General features: G+C 38.7%; 2 protein-coding genes across 2 annotated transcripts; one reads left to right on the top strand and one right to left on the bottom strand.

Moving 5' to 3' along the window:
* Positions 1 to 1,600: 1,600 nt before the first annotated feature.
* On the bottom strand, positions 1,601 to 15,691 carry LOC139743001 (G2/mitotic-specific cyclin-B3-like). The gene is made up of 11 exons (XM_071653508.1): positions 15,573 to 15,691; positions 13,247 to 13,399; positions 12,502 to 12,615; positions 11,652 to 11,845; positions 10,704 to 10,785; positions 10,057 to 10,209; positions 9,049 to 9,279; positions 8,483 to 8,638; positions 7,487 to 7,636; positions 4,286 to 4,416; positions 1,601 to 1,652 (listed from the first exon to the last, which is right to left on the bottom strand). Exons 2-11 carry the CDS (start codon positions 13,286 to 13,288, stop codon positions 1,601 to 1,603), a joined length of 1,305 nt encoding a protein of 434 aa, XP_071509609.1. The 5' UTR covers positions 13,289 to 13,399; positions 15,573 to 15,691.
* A 2,995-nt stretch (positions 15,692 to 18,686) lies between these two features.
* On the top strand, positions 18,687 to 22,020 carry LOC139743002 (transmembrane protein 254-like). Its single transcript, XM_071653509.1, has 4 exons — positions 18,687 to 18,861; positions 19,469 to 19,572; positions 20,288 to 20,347; positions 21,720 to 22,020. The coding sequence occupies exons 1-4, from the start codon at positions 18,775 to 18,777 to the stop codon at positions 21,838 to 21,840; spliced, it is 372 nt and encodes a 123-aa protein (XP_071509610.1). The 5' UTR covers positions 18,687 to 18,774; the 3' UTR covers positions 21,841 to 22,020.
* The last annotated feature ends 26 nt before the right edge of the window (positions 22,021 to 22,046 follow it).

The raw sequence follows: 22,046 nt of genomic DNA on the forward strand, positions 1-22,046 counted from the left end.
GGATATACAGTGTTTTACGAAACTTCAGTATTTTTCTATGACATCTACAAGTGTATAGCAGCTTTGCACACCACAAAATTACATATATACACGTACACACAAGTTTTTGCCACACTAGGTGACAAGATAAAATAATTTCTCAACATTGGACGAATGCAATTGTTATTCGAGTATCTCCATGTTCTCCACCAGCACTGGGCCAGTGTTAGAAGTGAACATTCCGGTTTTAACACTGGTCCATCTCTGTTTCAACCAGGAAAGTTTTGTCAGGAGACATAATTAATTTGAAGAGGAAGGTGGACAATGGAACCAACACTAGTTACTATGATTAACAATTTTTCTTGTCTAATGTCACCAATTCATTCACAAGTGACAGGATGACATAATTCATTCAGAAGTGCACGTAGACCACAATGTTGGTCAGCGATTAAAAGGACAAAGTTTGATGAATGTGATGCACATGACCACTTTTTATTACAATCATCTGCACTGTGCTGAAACCTCAGTAACAGCTGGCTGACAAAATATGCCATTGCCGTAAAGAATGATTTTGTAGAGGCAATCTTGTAGTTTATTAATGAAAGTTACAAAGTATGTGGTATTTGGAATAGATGTGCCCATGAAACCATGATAGCAAAGGATTGATGTCTTCTTTGCACTGCGTTAAAAAAACAAAACAAAAAAAACCCTAACAATAATAATCCACCTGTAAATGCAAAACAGATTAAAACCCCCAAACTATTAGGCTATGATTGATTTCGCCGATAAAACAAATCACAGCACATGATAAATTACATCAATATCATTTGGACATGATGTCCTAACTCAATTTCTTATGGTCTTTAAAAAACAAATGGCATATGGCATAATACTTGGCTTAGAAGTTTTAAAGTTCATGATGAAGTAATTTTCCAATCTGCACACAGGATTTCTTCATATATAGAAAAATAATAATTACATTGAATAGAAAATATAACTAAAAGTGGTAAAATGGGGGAGGGGAGGGAAACATTCAACCATTCATTCCATAAAATCATTTTTTTTTTCACAGACTTGACTAAAAAAGAAAGATTTTTACAGAGACACATGCATAGTGTAATTGCAATCTCAATGGCAACAGTCCTTCAAAAGCTACCAAAGCTCTGAACTTTCTCAACATCCAAAAGGTCATGGGTCACATTTTGGTGAAGTAGAGTGGTGTATTCTTGGGGAGGGGAAGAAAAAGCAACTGCTTCCGAGTCTCTGATGATACAACACCAGACAAGAAAAGTTTATCAAGGCAATCATGCATTATGCATTTGACTGTGAACCACCCATACCTTGGAAGATTCCTTTCCAGCATGAAATGACAATCGACCGCAAACTGCTTACATGGAGAATTGTGACTTAGCTGATCAACTTGTCAAACTTGCACAAGTTCTGAATGCCTCGGGGCCCTATCATGGTCTCTCCTTCTACAAGCACAATCGTCAAAATTTTTTTTTGGCTTTAGATCAATGCGGGCAGTCGCTGACCTAATCCCACGCGTTATCTGACAGAGACGGTGACCCTAGTGGTGTCAGGTTTGGGGAAGACCTCTTTCATCTCGCAGCTGCTTGGATCATAGCTCTAGCGTGTCGAAGGCCGGGATCTTTGCCACCTCGTAGAACAGCCTGCAATGGAGGAGTAAAAAGAATATACACCATTTGTCAATACTGCAAAGCAAGAAATATTCGCGGCACGAAATTTTCACTGATTGGAGCTGGTGGCTTTTCTTGCAGTGTGAAATTTTTGTAAATTGCCACTGGCATTCAATGCATACAGTGTAAACAAGAACTTTCGCAAGCATTTTACTTTTGAGAATCTTGGCTCTCGCGAAATTAAAATTTTTTTTTTTTTATTTTACAGTACGCTGCCACAGACCATTGTAGTTGGAAGAATTCTGACATCAGCAGGGCTGCCAATAATCAAACATTAAAGGTCCTGTTTACCATTGGGAGCAGTGATTTAAAGAATGTTCAAGATATCACTTTTGATACATATGTTTAGGTCAGTTGTATCACAAAACATCCCACCATATATATATATATATATATATATATATATATATATATACACATACATATATATATATATACACATATATACATATATATATATATATATATATATATATATATTTTTTTTTTTTTTTTTTTTTTTTTTTGCAATAAAGCCTAAAATATAAGGAGATATCACTATTTTTCTCATTAAACCATGACTGTAGGCGGTTTAGTCTGGAAACATTTTTATACATCCTCGACTCGTCACTGACGTATGTTAACCCTATATAGACTGGGCTATTTTGGTAGCTCGAAAGACTGGGGGGGCCTAAAGGGCCCCCCTTAAGATCTCGGCTGTGGATCGCGCGATCGCCGCGGAAATTTGCACAATGGTAGTGTGCGATGTAATCTACAAGATCGTATATTTATATTTTCCAAAGTAGTCTTTTTTTATGTTATTTTGATTAATTATGCTAATTTATGCGAGAAATCAGACTCTTAAACCTAAATCAGTAAATAAAGCTCCAAAAGTGCTCATTTTTGGTCTAATTATTCTTTGTGGCATTCTTAGCAAATGTACTTGAAAAAAAATTTGGTATCAAAATTAATTTCTTATTTATTTTATTGTTTTATGAATTTCTTGTGTATTTCTCTGTTTTTTCGACCTTTTGTTTTTGTTAGTTTTTTTAACAAAATTTGTGGCAGACACTTTTTGAAGCATAATACTCCTAAAACAAATTAATTTTAGCCATTGAGAGTAAAAATAAGCATATTTATATGAACCATGTGAAAAAACTGAATTTGAATTGACTTTGTACACAAAATCACATTTTTTGAGCCATTTTCGGCCTCACGTGCATGTACATAAAGTTATGTAACTTCAGAACCGTACCCCCGGGCGTCACAAATTTGGTGTCAAAATGTGCGGGAAACTCGAAAGAAAAAAGTCATAGAGCATCGCGGTGAGAGCATTGCATGTTGCAGAGTAATCGCACGAAATGTTGAGGGGGGGCCTTTTAGCCCCCCCCCCCCCCCCCCCCCCAGTCTTTTTAGGGTTAAGGGTAATATTATTCCTCCTGCCTGCCGAAAGAGGCAAGTCAAGTGTTTGTTCATTATGCGAGAAACAGGGAAAATTTGTTTGATTTTTCTTTATATGTTCTTAATATCATTGTACACATGACATCACAAGCTGTAGTAGTCTTCACTTCCAGTGATCATGGAACTGAAACTTCAAAAATTCATAACTTTCGAACGGATTGTCCAATTTTACTCAAGCTTTCACTGATGTGTTCTACAATATTGCTGCATTCACTCAATCCACATTTATATGAAGGTGGGTGGTCTTGTCCTTTAATGGCTCTCAATCTACTATGCCCAAGGTTGGTAGATAGCCACATACTTGAGACAAGTATAAAGAAAACAAATCTGGTGCTGAAGGAGGAAGAAGATAACAGGATGTGACAGATTAGGAGATAAAAGTAAAGAAGAAAAAAAAAAGAAGAGAAGACGGCTGACTGACAGACAAAGGAAAACTCCATATCCTCATAGACAGGAAACATTTCACAGACATGGAACGAAAGAGACAGAAACTATGGTAGAAAACAAAACCTCTCATACATTATATCAAAGAACTGACCTCCTGTCACCTACTTTATATCATTCTTAAATCATATTCATACCAGACAGTTCTGTTGTCAATTTTTTTTTTTTTTTTTTTTTTTTTTTTGTATTTTCTTGTTCATATGATTCCTAGTACAGGTGATTGTCCTAAAAAATACCCCCCCCCCAAAAAAAAAAGCAAAAAAAAAAAAAAACACCACAAAAACCACAAAAAACGAACAAACAAAAATGAATCAAACAAATAATTGGTGTTTGGTGCTATATTCAGCATGACAGTGCTAGTATTTATTTTTTAGTCCATCTCTATTTTTGTATTCTTGATTTTAACAATATGGCAAATGAGCTTTTTACTTCATACGATTCCACTGCTCAAGTTTTGTTCAACTCAACTGTGCATGTAACAGAGCCAGCTTCATTCATTCATCTTGAACAGCAGGGTGCATAACCCAGTGAAGTGGTCTCGCCTAACATCCAACTGGCCCCCAGGGGAGACCAGTGAGTGCAGCTGAATATGGGCTATCCCGCCATCTTGTCAGATGGAAAATTAAAACAAACACATGAACAAACAAGCAAACAAAGAAACACAGAGGATTTTGCTTGTTAATCATGTGGGGCAAAGGAGAGAGGGACTGAGGAATACTTACGGGTGTGAGTATTTGTTGCGAATGGTGGCAAGTTGTTTGTTGGCTGGTCGGTTGAGCATCGAGTTGAGCTGGAAAATGGTCTGTTTGAGGTCCTCCTCCTGGTAGCCAGAGTAGTGGATCAGGGTGGAGTCCTGTCAGACGGGCAGATGGCAAGACATGAGATATGGTCTCAGGATATACCGTAATCAAATTCTTAAAAGGATGGTATAGTTTTGGTTGAGATAGGGATTCAAGTTATTAAGTTCTTGTGAGATACTGTAAAACATAATATATTCGCGGTATGAATTTTTCGCGAATTGGAGCCGACTGCTTTTTTTGCAGCATGAGATTTTCGCGAAATGCCACTGGCATTCAATGCATATAGTGTAGACAAAAATTTTCGCGTGCATTTTAATTTCGCGAATCTTGGCGCTCGCAAAATTCGCGAAATTAAAATGCACACGAACATTCCTTGTTTTACAGTAATTACAAACCACATATATGAAATATGAAAGAGCATAAAATTCTAAGAGGAATTAAAGTTTATTTGATGAATATAAGTTTTGAAATGGCTGAGATATCTCCAAAGAAAGTGGTCTTAATAAAAGGTGGGATCCACATGTTATGAAGACTACACTGTACTTTGTTTTGCTTTTTTTATATTTCAGCCATTTAAAAAACCTATTTTCATCAAATAAACTTTGAATTCCTCTAGAATTGTATGCTCTTTCATATCTTATATAACTGGTTTCCAATTACTGTAAAACATGATATATTCGTGGCACGAAATTTTCGCGAATTGCCACTTGCGTTCAATGCATATAGTGTAGATAAGAAATTTCGCGAATCTTGGCGCTCGCGAACTTCGCGAAATTAAAACGCACGTGAACATTTCTCGTTTTACAGTAGCTCACAAAAAGATAAAACCTTAATGGCTGAATCCCCATCTCAACCAAAACTAGGCCATCCCTTTCAAGCCAATCTATAATTTGTATACTGTAAAAGTGGAAATTTTCGCATTGTGAAAATTTTCATGCATTTCACGCTATGTGCAACTTGTGCGAAATTTCTTGCTTGCTTTATGTATTCATAGTTCATATCTTGATTCCACGTAATTTAAAACATGTGAAATTCACCTTAACCTGCCAAGTGCACAAAGTTATTCACACAAAAATTTCCACCTTTAACCCTATTCTAACTGGGGGGGGGGGGGGGGGGGGGGGGGGGCAATTTGACCCCCCCCCCCCCCTCGACGTTTCGCGCCACGATTTCGCAACGGGCAAAGGGCAAAGATTTTGCCTCGTCGTTTCACGACTTTTTTCATTGAAGTCTCCCGCATATTTTGAGACCAAAATTGCGACATGCGGGTACACCATTTTGAAGTTACGTAATGTTTTGCATATGCATGTCAACCAAAAAACAGCTCAAATTCATGATATCGTGTGCAAATCCAATGCAAATTGTGTTTTTTGGTTAAATTGATATAAATTAGATTATTTCAACTTTTAACCATTGAAATTAATCAATTCTAGTGTAGATAAGCCTGAAAAAATGCCTGCAACAAATTTTGGCAAAACTAGATATATCGCTACGGCTACTGATATGCCTCCGCCATAATGCATGGTTCTCCTAATAGGTCTATAGTACAATGTCTTGACAATGTGTGATGACATTTTCACACAATTGGCAAAATATTAAAATGACAGGTTTGACACAAATGTGCTGAATGTTCACTTTCCTAGAACTAGGTTCAATTGGATGAATGATTAAAATGTCAGAGTGCAGGTATTTGGGGAACTGATGATTTTTACTTGACTTTTGACCCTTTTATAAGTTTATGCATTGAGTAATTTTCAAGGTATTGAGAAAAAGTATAATTTCAGTATCAAATGGGAAAATAGCATTATCTAAACCTGGCCTTTGACCTTTGACCTCACAGTTCCAAAGAGAATCACTGTTAGGTTGAACATGCTTAAATATGTAAGTTTCATGATGATACCTTGAGTTACTTTTGAGATATGGAGGAAAAAGTGCAATTTAGCACTTTCACTTGACCTTTTACCTTTTGACCTTTGACCTTTTGGCAAGAAACTTCCCCCAAAATATATATTGGGTAATACATGCCATACATCAAGTTTAAAAAAAAAAAACCTTCAGGCATATTGCATTTTAAGGAAAGTAGTGATATTTTGAGGAGTTGACCTTGACCTTTGACCCCCCTGACCTTTGACCCATGACCCCCAACTTCCCTAGATAATCACTGCCCATCGGTACAAGCATATATACTAAGTTCCATGAAGATACCTTGAACCATTTGCGAGATATGGAAAAAAACATGAAATTTCAATTTTTTTCACAAAATAACCTGTGACCTTTGACCTTTGACCCTGTGACCCTAAAATCCACACAAAGCATTATCCCCCAAGGATATACCCTCATACCAAGTTTGATGTAAAACCACCACACGGTTCTTGAGATATCGACAAAAACAAAACGGGACGGACGGACGACCCGAAAACATAATGCCTCCGGCCACTTCGTTGCGGAGGCATAAAAAACAATGGAAAACAAAAGGTCGAAAAAACAGTAAAATACATAAGAAATTAATAAAACAATAAAAAAACAAAATCGATTGTGCTATTTTTTTATACAAAAATTGTTTGATGTGTCATGGGGAATTCTGACACAAAAATTTAGCAATCCTCCAGTCTTTTTAATGGAGTTATAGGTGAAAATATGATTTCATGCACATATTTGCATAATTAATTTATTAAAAATAGAAAGGCAATATTTTTCTATTGTATGACCATGTAATCTTGTAGTTGACATCCAGCTCTATCTTCAGGCAAAATTTCGCGGCGATAGCGTGATTGGTGGCCGACATCTGAAGGGGGGGTCAAATTGATCCCCCTCAGTAAACCACCCCCCCCCCCCCTCAGTAAAAACTTGGTCTCAAATAGCCCAGTTAGAATAGGGTTAACAGTATTTTATCTTATGTAATTCTATTTCAAGAGAAACTGATGGAATTTCTTCCTTAGAAGTTGATCATGCAAATTTCCATAACTCCATGATTGTATGTACTTTACACACAAAAAAATAATAACCAAATTACAAAAATTTAATTGCAGTGTACTGAAGCTGTTTCAAAACTAGCAAGGCAACCAAAAAAACCTGAACACCTGCACACCTCTCTACAGCCAAAAGAGCATCTGCCATACATACCCACTCTCCACTGCCCTTCATGCGGAATGCAAGTCTCAGGGCCGAGGCGGCCAGGAGGGAGTCTGCTACCGTGATGAAGGTGCTGTCCATGAGGGAGGTCTCCAGGATGAAACGGGCCAGGGTCAGGGTCTCGAGGGTAGTGTGAGCGCACTGGGGGAGAAGGGCGGGGCAGGGCGGAACCAAACAATGAAACACCAGTACTTCAGTCATTAAAGTCACTGCTACAAACATTCATTTTTTTCAAAATGAGGGACATTCAAAAATGCCCATACATATGTATGAGCACTAAATTGTACACTCACTGTCAAATGTTAATCTCCAGTTGAGATTCTTATATGTGCACTACTTGTAAAGCTGCACATATCTGACTCCCAAATATCTCCAACGTCAGGCAAACCTTTGAAACACATAGTCTACCTACGCTCCAGTCCCTCTACACCAATGGAGGCAGTGTCAAGAAACAATACCCTTTTGCGATCTTAACAAATTTTCATTTGTAGAGGGAGACAAACTGAAGAAACCCAAACCTGAGCCTTCACCCCTCTGAATAATATCTTTCTTTCATTTACCCCCTTTTTTTCTACATCTGTATTAAAGAGGAAACTGATAGAGGGTACAGTGCTCAGGAGATAATGGTATGTTTGAATCAATGTACAGACAGTCACTTAATATACTTCATTCACGAACTGATTCGTCAATTTTCTGGAAGAATATACAAAGAAACAAAATAGACAACAGGGATGTCAATCCAACTTGTAAGTAAAGTTATAACTGTTTTCATCTAGGGATTGCAAGATTCTTTGCAATGAAGCTATTAGATTTTTAGAAGGAATTATACCATCGTAGAAAATCGTGATCTGAGAACACTGTACTCTGCTGATTTTTTCATCAGGCCAAATTATGCATTCCATGAAAATGCTTCTTTTTTTTTTCACTGGTCAGATAAAATCTCAACAAGATAAAAAGGCATTGCTCAGTAGCCTCTCTGGTGGGTACCTTTGCGTATCTCCTGAGGAAGCGGTAAGAGAGGGGTACGCCCAGGTTGAAGTTGACCTTCTTGAGGATTTTTCTCTCCATGCTGGTGAACTGGTCCCTGGAGTAGGCATCATCACAGATGTACAGGAAGTCGTCGAGGGCTGGAGGAATTCGCTCCTGCAAGACAAATCAATGAAGAAAAAGTCCAAAAATATGGCAATAAGCATGTACAGGTACTGTAACAGGATACATTGTGTACATTTTCCATGCACTTTGATGCAGGATGGTCATTACATTATTAGCAATGTCTTCTCTTTTTTTTGGGGGGGGGGGATGGGGCAAATATGAGACATATATTGAAATTGCAGCTGAAGATACCTCATTCAAAATAAGTCTGACTTCTGTGGAAGGCTGAGTTTTGTCTAGAAAGGCTTCTTCCTTCTTCAGAGTTATTTGAAGTTGGCTTTGCTACACAAAGTGATAAAAAAAGCACAGCAAACTGCGATGCAACACCAGGAAATTTATTCCCTGGCAACACACAAAGAATCATTCAATCATCGAATGCAACAATCGCCCCGACGACTTACGTCGTATTTGCAGGCGATGAAGAGTGAGGTAGCACCAAGAAGCTGCAGAAGGTCCTTCGATATCGTGGCCCTGGCCAGGTACATGTCGGTCAGCTTGACCGCTAGGTACAGCGTCTCGTGATTCAGCTCAAAGTTCTCCTGCACCTCGACCAGCCAGTCCACGAGCACCGCCCTCATGTGGCGGGATATGTCTGTTTGCCGGTCAAAGTAGTCTTCGATCTTGTTTGATTCCTTGAGGTGAAAGAGACAAGAGGTGGTAAGGCTATTGAATACTTTTTTTTTGTGCATTTATTTCTGGAATAGTACTGTAAAAGTGGATATTTTTGTGTTCGAGTAATTTGTGAAGTTGGAAAATCATGGAGATAGGAGAGAGACGTGAAGATTCATGAAAGCAAGAGAGGAACAAAGTCGGCAAACAATGTGGACTATGGAATGCGGAATCAATGGAGAAAGGATGAATAATCCTGCGAAGGAAAGGTAAGTCGAGGAGAGATGAGACCATGTTGAGAGAAGGGAGGGGGGGGGGGGGGGAGAAAAACAAAAACAAAAACAAAAACAAAGAGACGAAAGAGAAGAAGAAAAAAAAAGGATGAAATTCAAGAGTAAAGGAGAGGGGGCTTGGGTGGATCCTAGAAATGAATGCTGCAGAGGCTCTTCTTCTGCCAAACAACGATCCGGTAAAGGACTACATACACATGGTGTCACCGCAAATCTTTCTCCCTCATTTACTTCACTATGCAACCTTCAAGCAACATATTGGGCATTTTGTTCATAGTTTCCTGGTCAATAAACAAAATGCAGTTATTTGGATACTGTTGATACAAACTCAACTGTTACAACATTTGATGCAAACAAATAACCATTTTGTTTTACCAATACTGCACTGGCATTTAAATGTCTCATTTGATCTTCAGGAAGTAAAATGGATAAAATATTTTTAACAATCGGGAAATGCTGCCGTGCCTGAACAAGCGTTGAGAGTCACTATGGTAGGTGATAGAGACCAACCTCTTTTTCTTTGAGGTACTTGAAGATGTGTGCTGCGTACGTCGGGGCGAGATGTGGGTCCCCTTCGTTTTCTGCATCGATGTCGACGTAGTCCTTCTCCCCGTCATCTTCGTCCGCATCGGTCTCGATGGAGTCCAGGGAGATGGCTGCCACCTGGAGAGTGAAGGATCAGCAGGAATAGACACTTTATTAGGTTATCTCATCTAGCTTGAAGGCACTGGTGTAGTTACCACAGACAACAGTCCTTGTGAACTTTGTGACTCAGGAAAGAAGTACCTTGTTTCAGTTCTTTCTGTAGAAAAAATGATGTTTATGTCCAACAAACATTGAACTGTGCTTTGAAATAGAAAGAGAAAATAATCTTTCTCAGTAGTATCCATTCATCATGTGGATTATATCCCTAAACTGGATCACTTGTACAGATACATTGTATGAAGTGTGAAGGTACTTAGTTCTGTTACAACTCAGTGGTAAAGACATGGCATGGAAACACTGATCATTATCAAATGGTCATGCGGTGAAGATATTGTGACCTTTATTTAATAAGAGCTCAGAAAAACATGTATAGTACTGCAATAGGAGATCAACCTTTCAGCTGTCATCTATATCCAGCAGTCAAGAGTGACATGGCAGACCAAAATACTTACCGCATCTTTGATTTCTGTAGCTGGAGACTCCTGAGCTAGATTCTTCTTATTTAGTTCCTCCACGGAGAGAGAACTTCCGGAGCTGAAAGTCAGTTGGGAGAAGGAAACTGATGGAGGGTATGCTGAGGAGTTTATCCACTAAAGGCTAGTCTCAAGAGAAGCAAGAACATTGTAGACATAGGGTTTGCTCAAAGGGTGAAAAACCAGCTGCACTTGTACACAGTCAATATTAGTACACAATGAACACTTCAACACACATGCAGCAAAAGTACAAGAAATGCTCCAATTATGCCACACATCTGTATGGTCTAATTCCCAATTTTGCACCCATGAAGTATAAAATCAACTTGTCACCTTGGACTGGAACAATCAAAAATGTGACTCTGAATTTCAGGGAAGACTCTTTCATCACGATGGTCCACAACTTAAATATTTAGCATATTGCAGGGTCTGAAAGTGAGAATATATAGCGGAAATTGTGTGCACGGGCATACATCACGAGTACATAGCTCGCAATATTCCAAGACATGTTTCCCGTTGTGCTGCTTACGTTCGATGTTCTGCCTCATGTTTTGGACACACATTTTCTAAGTAGCAATGGTAGCTTGATGTTTCTCAAGTTTGGCACATGTTATTTCCACATGTCTGATTGCATCTTATTTTGAGCATGTCCCCAATTCTCCAGGATGTTGCATGGCATTTTGCTGCCTCTTTGAGGATGTTGTTCAAGAATTTGAATATGTTGCAGCAACATGCTCGAAACCCCTCGTGGACCACCCTGCTTTCACAGTTGTGCACTGACAGTTTCAAAGCAAAAGCACGCAAGCACGTTAATTCTAGTGATTTCACACAAGATCTTGAGTTGTTTCATGCAGGCTTTTGGTATTTGACTTAAGTGTTCTACATGCTTCCTCCTCACAGATGCCTGTACGGTCATCTCTATCTCACCTCGTTTCTGGCTTGTCACTTTCAGGCAGAATCTCCTTGACTGCTCGCTGTGTCTCCTCCTGGATGCGCTGCTCCCTCGAGGTGGCATTCTCCTTCAGCTTGGACGATGCCTTTACGGGGATGGAGGACTTGATCGGAGGTTTCTTGGTCAACGCCTTCTTGGCCGGCCCGAGCACATTCTTGCTTGTTAATGCCTGTGCACAGATAGATGGACAGACAGTCATACACATAAATGCATGCCATAAGCACATAAACACAAGCACACACAAACACAACACACTGACGCACAAATCTTCTGGGAAGTGACTGCAAAACACAATGCACCAAGTTGTGTCACACCCTCAGACTTTAAGTTGTCACAATAACTCATTGTACTCACAATGACCTCAAAGTTCACAGGAATATTCAATAACGGCATCTCCAGAGATTATGTTATACTCCTGGGCACTGTTTCATGAAAGTTGTCAGCCTGACAAGTTGTCATTCTTTGAGAGTGTCAGTAAAATCCTTTCTTTCGATTGGCTGAGAAGCTCTGGTCACTGACTATTACTATGGTAACTGTCGAAGAATGACAACTTGTCAGGGCTGACAACTTTCATGAAATGGTACCCAGAGCAATTCAGTCACACATGATGTCCACTTTTGGTTCATTCATAATTTAGAATTCCCCAATACACATGCATGTGAGCAGATGGTCTATGTCCCTCATACAGGCACAATTATAGTATAGATTATGGATGTTTTTTTCAAAATGTCACAGAATGCAGACATGTTATCATAACTTTAACATCAACAGAAATCCATTCACACGCTACTCCACCATGCTGGATTCCCTGAAATCATAACTTACATTAGTGATGTCACCGAAGGCTGCTCTCTTCTTATTCGGTGCCTGGACGTTATGGCCCAATTCGCTTGATTTCCTCTTGGCTCGAGTGACAATCTGTGTCTTGTCTTCTCGGATCTGAAGGGTCAAATATACAGATTTCAATACTAGATGCAAGGACACCATGACAGAAATAATCACATACTTATAAGTAACACATTTGCTCCTGTGACAATTGCTCTGGTCTTATTTTAATTTCCAAGCACTTACGGTTAGGGTTGTGATAGGGCTTTAAGTTTAGTTTGATGTGAGGATTAGGATCAGGACTTTGAGTGTTGGTAGGATTTACAATGTATGTTTGGCTTAGCGTGCAGATATATCATGGAGCAACTGTCACAGAAGCAAATGTCACGGAAATAACATCAGGTTGAAACAATACATGTGAAAAATTGTTCATTTATCCAAACTATGGTTTGATTTCAGTGCATGATCTCAAACAAGAGCAAAATATGTGTCCCCTGCACATGAGAGTGTCAATCATGAACTTCAGTATTGGGTGTTTGTGTGGCACAGCGATGTTACGCATTCAAAAGACCAAGGCCTAGACTTAAAGTACACATGTCTATTCGTATTCAAGCCGTAAAGATCCATAACTTCCTTCAATTTATCAAATCTTAACGAAACTTTCTTGGTCATGTTCTGGTTTGTACCTTAACTCATTAAAGCTACCTTATACATGGACAGAAGTCGCACTGGTCGGTAGGTTTACCTGTGCAGCCACTCCGACTCCATTTCTCCTCATGAGTGGCATGATGGTCTCCTTCTAGACACTGGGAGGGAAGATGTGATTTTCTACCACCAAGATGTCACCTTTGAGGCTTTGTGTGAAGTGGTTACTGCCTCCAATACGTCAGGTCAAATGCTGTTAAAAAAAAAACAAAAAAACAGGAAGGATTATGATTTCCAAACTCGAGGTTAGAACTACTGCTATAGTGCTATGAGTATGACTATGATGTTACAACATCATGCTTTTTAAAAGTAAGTTGCTCGTTGCTCTTACTTGAAATTTTGAAAGGAATTTTGCTGTTTATGTGATAATGAAACAGCAATTCATGGGAAGAGTATCAAAATGAGGAAATATGCAAGTCTTGCTATGTGATAATTTACATGAAAGATTAGCTGGTCAGGCTAGGCCCATACTTTTCAGGCCCTACTTTTTACAGCATCACCTAACGTTAGGGACTCCCTTACTACATCGCTACCCGATCCCTGTCACCCAAGGTGTAAGACAAGGCGGGGTCTTGTCTCCATTACTCTACACTACATTCGTTGATGACTTGATAAAGGAGCTAAGAGAGAAGAATCTTGGATGCTCAATAGACGGCCGTTTCTCGGGTGTGGTAGTTCTTGCTGATGATGTAGCACTCATCGCTAACTCTCCAGATCAGCTACAACAGATGTTAGAGGCCACCTTCAACTACGCGGAGTATTGGCATTACAAAATTAATCCCTCCAAAAGTGCAGTGATTGCTATCAACAATGCTAAGCAAAAGTAAGAGATCATCTTGGTGTGTCAATGGATTCATTGTTGAGGAGAAATCCAGTCATCCTCATCTTGGGGTCATTAAATCAGGCTCACGGTATGATCCTACAGACAACATCATTGGAACTGGTCTCCGTACTTTTTATGCCTTGACTGGCTCTGGAACTTATACGGGAGGGCTTATTCCTACACTTGTATCCCAGTTATGGAGGATTTTTTTGTATCCCGAGAATGTTGCATGGCTCATCGACCACTAAATTCACAAAATTGATGCTGCAGAAGTTGGATGGGGCACAGTCCTATCTCTTCAAGCAAGTACTTGGAGTGCCAAAATCAGCTGCTGACGAGATAGTCTATCTGCTCACCAACCTCTTGCCTCTCTCTGCCCAGATATATCTTGACAGATAGTTGCTCCTAGGCCAACTCGCCAGCCTTGACCATAGCCGTTATGAGTTCAGAACATTTTTAGCAGCTCTCAAAGCTCGTACACCTACAGTTCAAGTCCTACAAGAGACTGTGTTAAAATATAATCTTTCAGATCTACATAGCATTGTCTCTACACCACTCCCGTACTCAACTTGGAAGAGGTTGACTAAATACAGAGTCTATCAGGCTGTAAGACATCTCACCATACAAGGAATCCGCTCCAAGTCGTCTCTCAAATTCTGGATAGATAACGTTCCACCCTCTGCTAATCTCCTATATCCGAAGAACCCCCCGTCTCCTATCATCCGTCATGCTTTAATAATTAGAGCCCAACTTCTGTCATCCACATACTTGACACAACGTAAGTCTTCCATGTACTTGCCCCCTATGTGAATCTGAGGATGAGACAGTGGAACACTTTGTTGGATCTTGTCTCAGTCTTGTTCATCTCCGTCAAGAGTTCATATGCAGAGTCAAGGAATGTCTTGTTGATCACCTGAACTGTCTGGACAGGTATGACACTGATTACCCACTGCAATTTTCTCGTGCTAACTGCTACCTCAGTCCGGGAAACCCGCTCGTGAGGACCGCTTCCGCGTACGAGGACTGCCCCCCGGGCCTCATGAGGCGTGGGGGCGGTCCTCATGAGGCGGGGCAGTCCTCGTACGCGGGAGCGGTCTTTATGAGCTGGTTTCCCGGACTGACCTTTAACCTTTCAACCTTGCCTGCCATCTGTAATCCAAAATAGCCTGCTTCTTCTATCCCTCTTCTTTCTTCATAAAATCCATACTTGCCGTTCTACTTATGTTTAATACCATTATCTTATCTTGCTGGATTTGCACATCTGGATTCCAGGAATCTCCAAAATAGTGGAGGGATCAGCTAAGAGAGAGCTACACGCGTGTGATCAGCAGAGAGAGCGAGGGGCGGGCATTATGTAAACTGTACCACAGTCAGTGCAGTGAAGTGTATACGTACAAATATACAATTTATGTGTAGGAGTAGATTGACACGTAAATCAATGGGTTTCAACTCTGTGAATGTTTAGTCACAACATACGACATAAACTAGGTCAGAATGAGCTTTTAAGATGAAACATTCAAAACTTAAGCGTGTGGATACCTACCTCAGATGACGAAGTATCACGTTTCTGAGGATTAGAAGGTTAATTTCCGCAGGAAACATGGACTCCGCAGCATTTTTTTAGATTACGACTTCACACGGGCTTTCAAATTCGACGCGTCTGATGGGTAGCGTAACTTGTTTGTGAATGCACGTTCACGAAGCAACGTGATTGGACGGTTTTGTGCGGTCACTCAGCTCTGTGTAGTCTTTGTCGCATACTCCGTATGTGTACTCCACGTTCGTAGGCAGCAAATTTCCTATGTAGACTCGGAGTAGTAGTACAGTAGGCCTTATCGGAGGTTTGGTATTGTTTCAGACTTTATTATACCCCGCCTAGTGCTATTGCACGGAGAATAACAATTTATGTCACTTGATGGACTTCAAACATGAAAGGACTTTTTTCTTTTTCTTTTTCACTTTTTTTTAAAATTTTACTCCAATGGGAAGGACATGATAAAATCAAACACACCTAAAAATAAAGGGAAGATATATTTTACACAATATCATGCATTTTTGTGTATACTTACTTAAAATGTAGTATACGTTTTGACATCCAAGCACTTTCTTTTGGAAAACCAATCCCCCCCCCAAAAAAAAAGAACAACAACAACAAACAAACAAGCACAAAACAACAACATTAACAAACAAACAGAAAATCAAACAAACAAAGACTGTCTGATAGATTGAATGAATGAATAGATCAAGTGATTATTGGATCAAGTGCACATATAAAGATTATGATGAATACATAAATGAATATGCATTTGGCACATATAAGTAAAGATGAATCAACAAAACAATATTGAATTTCTAGGACTCAAGAAAAAATCAGTCAAGACTGGAAGTTTGGAGTCTAGTGTGAAACCTAATACAGTATGTCTTTGTAAGTTTGAGTGTCTTGTGTTAATTGTAGGCACATGCCTATTAGGGCTTTAATTTAGTATCAGATTGGTTAATGAAGGGCAATATTTCCCCTCAGCTTTGTTGCATATATTCAGGCTCTGACCGATGTATAACTTTTCTCCCCTTCCCCCTCCGCCCCCCCCCCCCTCTCTCTCTCTCTCTCTCAGGTGGTTCTCAGGCCACATAAGACCTTATATAATGAATTCAATTGTGGCCCGAACAAGAAACGCAGTTATCTGAAATAATCAAAATCATGATCTGATCCATTTTGAATCTATAGTGTCCGATATCTGACCACTAAAGAAACCCTTTAAATTCTGGAAATTTCTTGCCCCATACAGCTCAGTAGCTCCTGGTCACCGAGCACCAGTAGTGTCCAGATATTATCTTGAGCAATTTATATCAGTTGTTGCTATCCATGCAGGCGGGCATAATTCTATCTACTACATGTTCTTAACTGACAAACTTTTTTTTTTTTTTTTTAACAGAAGTGCCACTATAAGTGAACTTGAAGGGGCTGTATAATACAGTACTGGTTGAGCTGGGGATTCATGTTTTTTACATTCCTAAGTGAGATAATGAGAAACCTCTTATGAAATAATAGTTATGAAAGAGCATGTCATTTTATGATGGATTCAATGTTTATTTGATGAAAATTGGTTTTCAAATGGCTGAGATATCCAATAAAGTGAAAATAATAAAAGACTACAGGCCACAACTTTATTAGGATCTCTTTGTTTCACCTTGTTTTTGGATATATCGGTCACTTCAAAACCGATTTTCGTCAAATAAACTTTCGATACCCCTGAGAATTACATGCTCTTTGACATCTTCTGAATATCTCGCAAAACGTTAAAAGCTATAAATCTTCACCTCGACCAGAACTGTACACACCCTTTAAAGGTATAATTTGAGACGGGGCTTCAGATTTTTAACATTTTGGTATAAGCCTAAAGATAATGAGAAACCACTCGTATAAGACACATACAATTCTATGAGGAATTCAAAGTTTCAGTGAAAATCGCTTTTGAAACGGCTGAATATCCGAAAACAAACTGGTCCTGAAAGTTCTGGTCAACTCTCATTAGGACTTTGCACCTTTATAAAATCATTTCAGCCATTTCAAAACCGAATTCTTTTATTTAAAACAAACTTTGATTTCCTTACATGATTGTTTGCTCTGTCAAATGTTTATACTTGTATGCTTTCACATTATTTCATAAAAGATAAAACCTCAGGAAGCCCCATCTCAACTAAAACTGAGCTTTACAATGTCCAAAAAGAATCAGCATCTTTTTTGCTTGCTTGAATATTGTAAAGGCTTATTGATATCGTAACACTTTATATTGAAATCAAACTTTTTTTCGCTTTTTTTTTTTCACGGAATTGATTGTCGGTCGAGGAGAAGACGGTTTGTATTATAGATCCTCCTTGTTAATCATTTTCTCTTCTTTTCTTTTTTTTTATGGCTCAGTAGTCACGACATCCGGTAGGGCCTATTCTTCAGATATTTCTTAATTTTGTGCCTGTAGACAGAATGTCCTGCATAAAGTAGGCAATAATGATTGACAATGGATACTTTAAAGTATAATTATGGGAGTATTATCTTCTTTTTTCTTTTTCTTTTTCTTTCTTTTTTTTTTTTTTTTTTTTACAGGGAAGCGCCGGAGGGGTGGGAAAATGAAGGGTTAACGAAAAAAAAAAATTGAAAAAAATGGAAAAAAAATTGACATGAAAAAGGGCAATGCGATTTACAAGAAGAAGAAGAAGGAGGAGGAGGAGGAGGAGGAAGAGGAGGAGGAGAAGAAAGCACAACTTTGATATGATTAGACATAAAACAAAAACAATCAAATGTTGTTGTTGGTGTTGTTTTGTGTTTAGTGGCTTTTTCCATTCTCTTTAGAATATTTACGCCTAAAACACTGCACTTTAAATTTCTTTTCCTTTTCTTATTTATCATTTCTTAATCAAACGGACATAGAAAGATAGCCTTTTCGCGGGCACTTTAGATACAAAGCTTAGTGTGCGGTGGAGAACAGGCGTGCTCACTGCAATAAGAGCAGCTTTTGTGTACAAGCAACAAGTACAGTACGTACACGTAGGCTAGCATTTCATTGAAATTTCCGGCGTGGAGGACGGTGCCCCGTGCTGTTCGGTCAGAAGCCACGGACCTAGATCGACCCACCTGTACGCTTCACGGTACCACGTCTCTCTCTCTCAGTCCGACGTATTTCATTTGCCGTGAGTTCTACTTGATAAGTTCTTACTCCGAAAAGTCCACCAACAAATTGATCGACAAAATGCCGTCAGTAAAGCAGACAAACTACTTTGTATATCCGAATGTAATTGGTATGATTGCAGTTACATTAGGTCTCCTTCTAACTGCGGTAAGCTAAGCGACGGTTGGGCAGATATGTTTGTAAATTTTTGTTGAATTAATTTAAACTTAATTCAGCTCAGATCCTCAGATTACCATTCCCACCAGTTAGGGCCTAAATTTACTATTATAAGTTACTAGTCTAGACCCTTGCCTGAGTGTACTTATGTTGTATAATTTTGTAGTTGTACCTGTATGCACCTGTCTTGTCGAGCACCTAGACCATCGAACAAGCTAGGCATATTTATTGGTCTATCACCTGACCAGATGCCATTTTTAAAAATAACCAGCGATATAGAATAATCTGATCACAAATACTCATACTAACACTACTACTACTACTTCTACTACTACTAAGTACGAGTGTTTTTATGTCCATGTTTTCTTCTCTAGCCAGAAAATATGTTTTTGTCTTTGTATGAAAGTCATCTTGTGCTTAGATTTACAGCACTGTAGGAATTTTGAGTTGAACATTGAAGCATCCTTACGACAAAAGAGTGAAGTGATGTAAATGATTCAAAGCAGGGTGCATGCATACAGACAAGATCAGTGTAGAAACATGAACAATGGCCATGTTGATCAGTTTCACTTTTAAACCCCCTATATTATTTCTGCAGCTGTGTACTTTCAAACGAGATATTGTGCCATATGACTACCTGGGTCCTATCAGTGAGTTGGCGTACTTCCTGGCCTACAAACAACCGGTTGTGATGCGAGCAATGTGAGCAAAATCTCTTCCTTTGGACTTCATATTATTTTAACAGAGCCTCAAGGATGCAGAATGCTTTTTACCTACATTTGTAAATTGATCATACTGTGTACACAGTTTCAGAATCTATAGTGATATTGAGGTGATGCATAAGACTGTTTTCAAAATTCATACAAAATCACAATGAAAAATAATGATAAATATAGCAGCTTCACATCAGAATGTATGATTTGGTGCTCAAAGGAAGCAGATCAAAAGAAGAAAGCAGTCAGATTCTATAGAGGTGAAGTTGTTGAGCAAGTGGTATTGTAAGGCAATTACACTGCCATGTAATTGGGATATATGAGCCTGCTATGTCCTCATCCTTGTTTTGTATACAGTGTACATGTATTATATTTTGTGTTTTTCAGAGTATTGGTTTTTCTACTCATGTCATCCTTATCTTAAAGTGAAACCAGTATGTTTCCATAAATGACAAATTTTCAACAAGTATGATAATGAATTTTCTCTGAAGGTACAATGTAAGTGATAATTTATGAATATTCTTTGTTTTGTATTTCTTGTAATGCTCCTAAATACATGTACAATGTACTTTGATCATGTGGGACATGATTCAACTATCAACATTTCTTACAATTCAACCACTCATTTTGAATTTTGTGTGGTTTGTATTTGATAGTTTTATGCTTTTAAGTGCTCAAATTATTCTTTCTCCTTTTCTCTATAGATGCTATACAGCAATATTTATGCATGTCCTGGAAGGTTGCTATGCCTACTACTTGGCAGGGTAAGAAGCAATATATGTGACCATGCACCTCAAAACGAACATAAAGTCGCACACACTGATTTTGCGTGAGGACTGAAAATAAGTGAAATGGGTCAACCTAGCCAAACTTGACTTTTTCATATTTTCTGAAAGAGCGCGTCTTCTTTTACATTATGCTAAAATTTGGTATCTTAAAACGGGCAGGAAAGTGTGTTTTTTTAGCAGTTTATCTCGAACATTTTTGGTAGAATAGTGTGATTAGGTGTGGCTTTAGAATCCCTTTTTCATTTCTGAGAAACCTTGTCCACACTCTTCATTTTCAACTCTTATAACTTTTGAAAGGATAGTGCTAGTGCTTTGAAAGTTGGCATTATTTATGGACAGAATGTGTTAATGAGGTATGCTTAATTTCAGTTTAATCTGATAATCCCTTCATTGTTGTAACTCTGCTGGTTTACTTCCTGTTTTTTGTCCCATTCATCGCACAGCCAGCACGGTTTGGTAAAGATTAAGCGTTTGAATAGACATTGTACTTCAGAGCCTCTTTTCTCAGTTCACACTTTTCCTGAGTTTGTGCTTTCTTTCCAATATTTAGATAGGTTAGGAGAGTCCATTTGATTTGAGTTATACATCATTTTAAAGCTTAAAGTCTGCTCTCTCATAATATGGTCTTAACTAAAAATTCATGTCTGGCGACTTTTTGTTTGTTTTGAGGTGCAGGGTCACATATGATTTTATTGTGATGTGTACAGTGTGTATGTTTATTCACATACTTCCAAAGTATATGTTGAAGGTTAAGATGGCCCAGAAGTATGACTGAACAAGGTTGTATTTAATGAAATACTGTATATGCCATATATTCATGGAGACGAATCCCCACATGGAGAAGGATATCACAACCAAATTATTACACCTTATGTACAGTGTGTTTGCGTTTCTGTGTGTGTGTGTGTGTGTGTGTGCATGAGTGAGCTTTATCTCCACATGTGACGTATTCATGTATTCTTGAGAATTGCCAGTAATGTGTTGCATAAAAGAAATTACAAAGGTTTAATTCATTTTCTGATCCTTTCCCCAAACTTCATGCCCCTACTGTTGTAATGGAGGGATTCATAAGTAGGATGGTTACACTACTGGTATAAAAGTTCTCATATTACATTCAGCGCATTTTTTTATAGACACTTTCAGTATATGTGAAATTCAGACAAAACTATCTTCACTTGTCATACATCTGAAGTCTTGCCATCAGAATTGTTTCAAGTACTAGTAGTACATGTATCTCTATTTTATAGGTGACATAAAAACTTAACATCTTGTAGCCTCAGGGTTCTGCAGTCTATAGAATAACCTGCTTCATGATGGCTGGTTATTTGTGTCGTTTTATTTTCCACAGGATGAAAGGAATCTCAGGATCAGCTCGGACTAAGTGGTTCATCTTCACTCTACTCTTCGGCATCGTGTCAATGTATCGCCTGTTGCAGTACAATCCCACCCGAGCTCAGAAGAGGGATTGACTCTCAGCCAGAGAACCAGTGGTAGATCATCCCAACGGGAAGAAGGGGGTTGAAAGTTGCCACAAATTGAACAGATCATCAGAGCACAAAGTATTCCACCGAGTTGCCGTCTACACAGAAAGAGAGTTTATCGTGATCATGTTTTAATTGAAGTGTGTTGAATATTCGTTTATCTGTATATTGTGCCTTTCCTTCTTTGATATTAT

The sequence above is a fragment of the Diadema antillarum genome, unplaced genomic scaffold (genome assembly GCF_040938485.1).
Source record: "Diadema antillarum isolate AM-2024a unplaced genomic scaffold, OU_Dant_1.0 seq00001041_RagTag, whole genome shotgun sequence".
NCBI lineage: Eukaryota > Metazoa > Echinodermata > Echinoidea > Diadematoida > Diadematidae > Diadema > Diadema antillarum.

Coding starts and splice junctions, on each gene's coding strand:
- LOC139743001 (XM_071653508.1), bottom strand. CDS start 13,288: ATGCCACTCATGAGGAGAAATGGAGTCGGAGTGGCTGCACAG. Junction 11,846..12,501: donor CCTTCGGTGACATCACTAAT/GTAAGTTATGAT, acceptor ATCTGTGCACAG/GCATTAACAAGCAAGAATGT. Junction 4,417..7,486: donor TGAAGGGCAGTGGAGAGTGG/GTATGTATGGCA, acceptor CCCGTCTGACAG/GACTCCACCCTGATCCACTA.
- LOC139743002 (XM_071653509.1), top strand. CDS start 18,775: ATGCCGTCAGTAAAGCAGACAAACTACTTTGTATATCCGAATGTAATT. Junction 18,862..19,468: donor TAGGTCTCCTTCTAACTGCG/GTAAGCTAAGCG, acceptor TTATTTCTGCAG/CTGTGTACTTTCAAACGAGA. Junction 20,348..21,719: donor TATGCCTACTACTTGGCAGG/GTAAGAAGCAAT, acceptor TATTTTCCACAG/GATGAAAGGAATCTCAGGAT.